This window comes from Austrofundulus limnaeus, unplaced genomic scaffold (assembly GCF_001266775.1).
Source record: "Austrofundulus limnaeus strain Quisiro unplaced genomic scaffold, Austrofundulus_limnaeus-1.0 Scaffold14, whole genome shotgun sequence".
NCBI lineage: Eukaryota > Metazoa > Chordata > Actinopteri > Cyprinodontiformes > Rivulidae > Austrofundulus > Austrofundulus limnaeus.
The window spans coordinates 4,186,441-4,193,746 of NW_013952416.1; the positions used below are offsets into that span (position 1 = coordinate 4,186,441).

General features: G+C 40.2%; 1 protein-coding gene across 1 annotated transcript in view; it reads left to right on the forward strand.

Moving 5' to 3' along the window:
• tbx4 (T-box transcription factor 4) overlaps positions 1-7,306 on the forward strand; it is a gene marked incomplete at its 5' end in the record, with an annotated part of 32,798 nt that overhangs the window by 13,667 nt on the left and 11,825 nt on the right. The window contains 1 exon segment of the mRNA XM_014002748.1: positions 6,323-6,475. Coding sequence (XP_013858202.1) covers positions 6,323-6,475 — 153 coding nt within the window.

The following is a 7,306-nucleotide window of genomic DNA, read 5'->3' on the forward strand; positions in this document are numbered from 1 at the left end:
GAAGCGGAAGGTGGTTCTTAAAGAGACAGAGGCCAATTTCAAGGCGTTTAGAAGAGGAAGTGATGAGAAGATAAGTTTATTTTCTTTTTAAACATAATAACAGCATTTTAATAACAGCTAAAGGTAACATAGATACTTTATTATGGTATAGTATTTAAATATAAGCCTGAGAAACACATAATATTGCCCCTTTAATGTAGTGGTAAGTGTGGGTCAGTACGTGCTACATTATTCAAATGACTCTGGACACTTCCAGACTCCTCCAAATCACCTTTGAGTCAACAGAACTCATCAAATCTGTATGTTTTACATCAGTGGAGATGAAAGCAAATTCTTTCTTCCAACTGTCACTGATGTGAGGAAAACTCTGATCCCTGCTTTCAGACAATCACCCAGCTGTCTGCAATATCAGTCAGAAGAGTGAGAGCAGAGCAGACAGAGGTCAGCGGGGTCCAGCCGGTAGCTTATCTCTGTCTGCAGCAGCAGCAGCATATGAGCAGGGGGGCATTTAATGTTCAGCCTAGCCTGAGCCTAGCTGGCCTTTTCAACCATTGCCTCTCTTTGAGAGCCTTCTTGAGGAGAAGGCGTCTCAGGAGCGTGTCTGTGTGGGGGAGGGAGCAGAGTTTGATGCTTATTATGGCTGGCAGGGCTGGACTAGTGATAACTCAGCCTCAGTGTTGCTAACGCCTGACTGGGCTGCAGTAGCAGAGTGAAGCTAGTGAGTTGACCTGCAGCAATTAAACAACCTAAACACTGTGAGCAAGGAGCTCTTTGTAAAGCGTGGTAGAGCGTGAAAGGAAAGGAAACGTGGTTTGTTTGGACCAGGAACTAATTTTCCACAGTGAGGTTGTGGTGGTTTATTATTGAAATAGAAATGAAACCAGGTCCTGGGCAGAGCATGGGGCAGTGGTGGCACCAACCCATGAGAGAGGCCTTCTCACACCCATGTGGTTAGGTCATAAAAGATTTATATCAGGACTGGCCATGCTGGCCTCAGATTGCACCCCTCATCAACAAGAGGGGAGTAGGGTGCTTAAAGTTCTGCAAAGAAAAGAGCTTTCTTTGGGTGTTTTCTGCTTGCCACGCTACCAAATTGTATCAGGGGATTCTGATGTTATCAGTCCATGAAATGGACGTTATTAGGCATTATCAGTCCCAAACAATGGCTTCAGAGGGTCCCTACTGTGCCTTCTAGGCTTCAGACTGTCCCGACAGTGCCCCCTAGTGGGTTAATATATCAATGACAATGAATGTGTGAATAATCAAAAGATAATGTAATCTATTTTTTGTGGTTTTATGCCTCATATTAACCAGATAGTGGTTTTATGCCTCATATTAACCAGATAGTGGTTTTATGCCTCATATTAACCAGCTGATAATCTGAAGTCATTCTATGGGACACATAACACCTAATAACATTCATTTCGTGGATGATAATATCTTTTTTTATTCAGTTTATTCACACACATTCACAAATTACATAATGTAAAATTCACATAGTACATAATCCACAGTGTGTGAATCAGGTCTCCGAAAAGCTAATGAAAGCTTTTACATATGATCATATTTGATGTCCCGAATCTGAGATTCATGTTGATTAATAGAAACATATTGTTGTCTATCCGATAGATAACTTTCAAACCAGTTATATGCAATACCTCTAATCCCATAATGGTGCAGTTTACCCTGTAATATATTAGGATCAACTGTGTCAAAAGCCTTAGAAAGATCTAAGGAAATGCCAATACTATAATCTCCTCATTCAACTGCCTCATTTATTTTTCTGATAAGATCCAGGATAGCCATACAGGTAGAACTTTCTTTTCTGAAACCATACTGAGAATTATAAAGAATTTGTTCTTTTTCAAGGTGTTCAGATAATCTGCTATGCACAATTTTTTCAAAAATCTTAGATAAAGTTGGAAGAACAGAAATTGGCCGATAATTTGTAATATCATTTCCCCCCAGATTTATAAATAGGAATGATTTTTGTTATTTTAGCCATTTTTGGCACCAAACCATGAAATAATGACAGGTTGATGCAATGGACAAGAGGTTTTAGAATTGAATTTGAAATAGCAATCAATATTTTACTGCAAATTCCATCAGCTCCAGCTGTATAAGAACTCTTCAATTCTTTGATTATATTTAGTTCCCTTTCATCAGTAGGTTGCATAACAAAGAGTGTAGATAATGTTTATAGAGTGTAGATAATGCGGTCCCAGTCGGCACCAAAATGCGACGTCAGAACACTGTTCATCACTGATTGGCTAGGGGGTGGAGTCACTGGTTGTGTCTGAGCTGCCTTTACAACAACAACTCGAGGCACCATTTTTTTCAATTGTAGCAGCAATATTAGTCGTGTTTCCATCCAACTTTAATTAAATTTTTTAGTGAATTTTTAAAATTTCATAACTTATTTGGCAAATGTGTTTTTATCCCTAACATATTCCCACTCCTGACTTATCACATATTGACGCTTTTCCAAGGTTCCCTCTGCATCTTATTTTGATGCGTCGGGTACACCCGTTGCGTCGGTTTTTGACGCACCAGGCATTTCCGTGTTCCCTCGGCATCCTGGTTTGACGTGTTGGGATGCAAAATATAGGGGTCTTTGACTTGGGGTCCGTGGTTAATATTAGGGATCAGGGTTGATGGTTAATTTTAGGTAGTGGGGTCAGGGATAGGATGTCTAGAGTGAATAAAGGTCATTTTAGGCTTTGGTACAGTAGTTTTGGTGCATTTTCAACACTTTTTGAAATTGCGACAACGGATTCCGCCCCATCTCGTCAATAACTGACGCTAGGGGGGTACCCGACACGTCAAAATCGGACACAGAGGGAACCTTGGAAAAGCGTCGATATGCGACGACTTGGGAGTGAGAATGGGTTGCTATCTCTCATTTTGCACATTAACTTTAAAAAAAAAAACCAAAAACCACCTCCACCAATCCGCCCAAAACACACCCACTGGAACCGGACTGGAACGTCAATGGAAAAGCACCCAAACTGACCAGTTCCGACATCAACCATAAAGACACTACTCTAAGTGGCACTAGTGGAAAAGGGGCATAACTATGCTGTGATGATCTTGGAATCAAATATTTATGATTAATAAGAAAAATAAGACCATTCTCCAGCTCCAGTAGCAGCTCAAACACAATACACAACATTTATCTTTCCGGTCCCTGTGAAGTTTCCTCCATGAGCACTCACCCTGTGACACCTGTGTTACCATATGACAGGTGTACCTTGTACCCTTAGTACCAGAACCAAGAGCCCGCATGAGGCTTGTCTCTGCTGGTAAGAGACATTAAGTAAGTAAGTAAGTAAGTAAGTAAGTAAGTAAGTAAGTAAGTAAGTAAGTAAGTAAGTAAGTAAGTAAGTAAGTAAGTAAGTAAGTAAGTANAAGTAAGTAAGTAAGTAAGTAAGTAAGTAAGTAAGTAAGTAAGTAAGTAAGTAAGTAAAGTTTTATTTATATAGCGCCTTTCACAGAAATAAATTCATAAGGTGCTGTACATTCAGGGAAGTGGGGGAGGGGGCAGTTAAGACCGGTCATGCAGTAAAACACAGTTGCGCTACCGTAACAACAAAACAGAAAAACTAAAAAAAAAAACACACAATGGAAGATGAGGAAAAAAAGCAAAAACGTCATATTATATCAACATTGTGACACACTATGGTGTTTATGAAAAAACCTCTGCGTAGAGCAGATTTATTGGCCAGAGGAGTGAGTTTAGGGGGGCCCAAAGAATCCAGTCCCCAGAACCGGCGCAGCCAAAGTTCAGAAAATTGATGGAAACTGTTCATTCTGTGTGGCCTTCAGCCTTCTCAGGAATCAGATTAGACGGGTGAGAGAGGAGTGGGGAGGTAGGGGGCAGAGCCTCGTCGACAAAATCAATTCAGGAAGAATTTAGTCAACAGATCAAGGCCGTTGCATGGGAGATCCAGAATCTGTAATCAGTTGTTTTGGGAACAGAAAGAGACAGGCAGACAATAACAAATTTCTTTCTGCTTTAGAGTTCTGCTGGTGCATCTCAAGGTGGCGAATGCAATCAGACAAATAAAGTGGACAATTCTGCCGAGCCGATATATCAGCTTTCTTCAAGATCAATTTCATCTGGCCAGCAAAGTCCAGGGACTACAGCTGGCCCGCAACCCTCAACAGAACCGCTTGCAGACCGTGTCCAGCTCGCTCAAGGCAAAATGTCCGAGTTCTGATAGAATACGGCCATCCATCAAATTGGTCAGTCAGCCAGAAAATGAAAAGCCACCGATGTTTTGTTTTTTTTGTAGAACACCAGGAGACCACCCAGCCAATCTGTAGAATCCAATGATCAGAATCCAGATATACTGTATATCCAGAACAGAGAAGAATAGAGGTCCCACCTATTACATGTCCTCCCATGGAAGAAGAAAAAAACCTTGTTCCAAAATTTTTACTGAGACACCAGCTAACCAAATCCATAAAAATAAAAATATCCATGATTTCTAGTTTCGGATGGAAACATGTAGAGAAGGCTCCAAGCAGCAAAGCAGGGAAGATAAGGAAGGGCAGGAGAGAAGGAAAAAGCATCTGACTCCTCCAAGTGCGGAAACAAAAAAAAAGGCGTGCAAACATTAAGAGCAAGAAAGCATTACAGGACGTGGTATTTCATCAGTTGCTCAAATGTTCAATCAGTAATTAAGCAACAACAGATCTGTGATGCCTTTAGAGATCTGAAGTGACGTGCACAACTGTACACTGCTTAGTCTGCGTGTGCAGTGCTCAGCAGCTCCCAGAGTGTCCCATTTTAAATGGTCTTCCCTCACCAGCCCCTGAGGGACTTCACTCTGCATTCACCAGTATGGTTGAGAACTGGGACCTTTCAAGGAGCAGACACTGGGAACCCTTGATGACTGGTGGTGATGTGAGACCCCTGGAGGTTTGTGTGTGGGGGACCTTTGTGACAAGAGCATGAAGGACCTCAGTGATAGGAGACTGCGGGGCGTCCATCCAAATCCCTCCAGAAATGAAGAAATGAAAGGCATCCATCTGGACCCTCTAAAGAAAAAATACTGGGAGGTGTTCATTTGGAAACCCCTGAGACAAATAATGGAGGTGTCCTCCAGAGATGGCTGGTGTGGATGAGCTTGGGTGTGGAAAGTGTGGTGCTTCCACAGAAGCCACTCATTGGTCAGCAGTGAATTTGGTATGGCTTTGTATGGCTTTGTATGGCTCAGCCCATAAGAGCTTATCCCTGGAGGGTGGATCCAATCTGGAGAGTGGCTGAACTTCTGGAGGTTCTACAGCTAGATCCTCTGAAGGAAGAGACTGACTGTTCCCTGTTGGCCTCTTCAAATATCTCAGCTATTCCTGCTTAATGTTTCCACCAGGGAGGGTGACACCAAGTCTGAATTTGAGAAGTGACGATCAATCGGAGCCTCTGTTTCAACAAACTTACTGAGCCCGCGAGGGGACTTGGGTTTTTATTTTCTTTTTGCGTTCCCATGCAAAAGTATTGCGTTACCTCGCAATACCTTTTCGCGTTCCCTCGCAAAAGTCGTTAAACACTGTTGTGCCTGGTGGTTTATTAACAAACTCACATGTTCACCATTAGCGAGTTAGCCAACTGCTTTAATTCAGCTTCAGAATGAATATATCACACAGCCACGAATGGAAGTATGTCATACGCGATATTTGAACACAGTACAGCCACACAACATCAATGTCAATTTCACAAACTTGTGGTGACACATCCTGTTTTGGTAACCGGATATTACAAAATAAAAGTCTGATTTAATTCAGTTCATATACAAATCAAACTTTTGCGTGGGAACGCAAAACAATTTTGCGAGGTAACGCAAAAGTATTGCGAGGTAACGCAAAAGTATTGCGAGGTAATGCAAAAGTATTGCGGGGGAACGCAAAAGAAAAAAAATACCCCATGTCCCCTTGCGGGCGCAGTACAAACTTAACATGAATAATTAAAAAAATAAAATTATTAATTGTTTCAAAACAAAAGGCTGGCMTTATGGCAAATAAGAACAAAATAAACATAATCTTAAGTGATACTGGAACTGAGGAACACAGAAAGGAGCAGAACTAAACTCATAACAGAAAATAAAGAAGATAACCAAAAATGAAACAGACAGTAGATAAAACTGTCTCTTTGGGGCTYAGGAGGCCTTGGCTGCTCCTGACTGTGTATGATTTTGTTTGTATACTGCTGATTTAAAAACAGATGGCAAAAATAATAAATAATAAARTAGGATAAATGAAAATATGTACTACATATGACAGAATTTGACTGAAGAAGTTGTCTTCTCTTCTGTTTTTTCAGATCATTCTGAACTCCATGCACAAGTACCAGCCCAGACTTCACATAGTGAAAGCTGATGAAAACAACGCCTTTGGATCGAAGAACACTGCCTACTGCACTCGCGTTTTTCATGAGACGGCTTTTATTTCTGTAACTTCTTATCAGAATCATAAGGTATAATAACTAAATCTACAGAGTTTTCACTGCTATTCAGATGATATAAATAAGTAATTTTTCAGAGTAACCTAGCTGTAGGTGGATTTAATGTTAGTTTGAGTCGTGAAAACGTACCACAGTACCAAAAAACAATATTTATCCACACCTCTAAAACCTTGTGAATTTATGTAGATGAATTAGAACTTCTAATGTGTTGTTTTACGCTGGGAAACATTGTCACATGATGATGAGAAGCAGAACAAAATCTTTAACTGTGCATATTCTTTTTAACTCTGTGTACTTTTACTTCATTCTAAGCATTTTACAACAGAGAGGATAAAGTGAATGCACTATGGAAACCCTTGCAGAAAAAAGCAAATGAGATAAAGATTGGAATTCATTGAAACAAATCTAAGAAGTGTGAAGATATTCATTTTCAAAGCGTTAATTCAAGCAAACACAGAAGCCAAAACATGTACAATAGATTGCCTTTAGACCCAGGCCTCCCTTCAAAAGAGATCTGTGATCTCAATGGGATTTGCCTGGTTAAATAAAGGTTGGTAAATAATAAATTAATAAATAAATGTTCAATTGATTTAATCAACAAAACAAAAATGTTATTATAAAGAAGAACTATTTTGTCAGTTATGTACTAGGGGTGCAACGATACAGAAAATTCACGATTCGATTCGATACTTTAGTCTCACGGTTCGATATTTTTTCGATACAAAAAAGAGAAATGTCCATGCCCCTTTCAACTTGTAATTTACAGTGGTTTGCAAAAGTATTCATACCCCTTGAACTTTTCCATATTTTGTCACATTACAACCACAAACATAAATATATTTC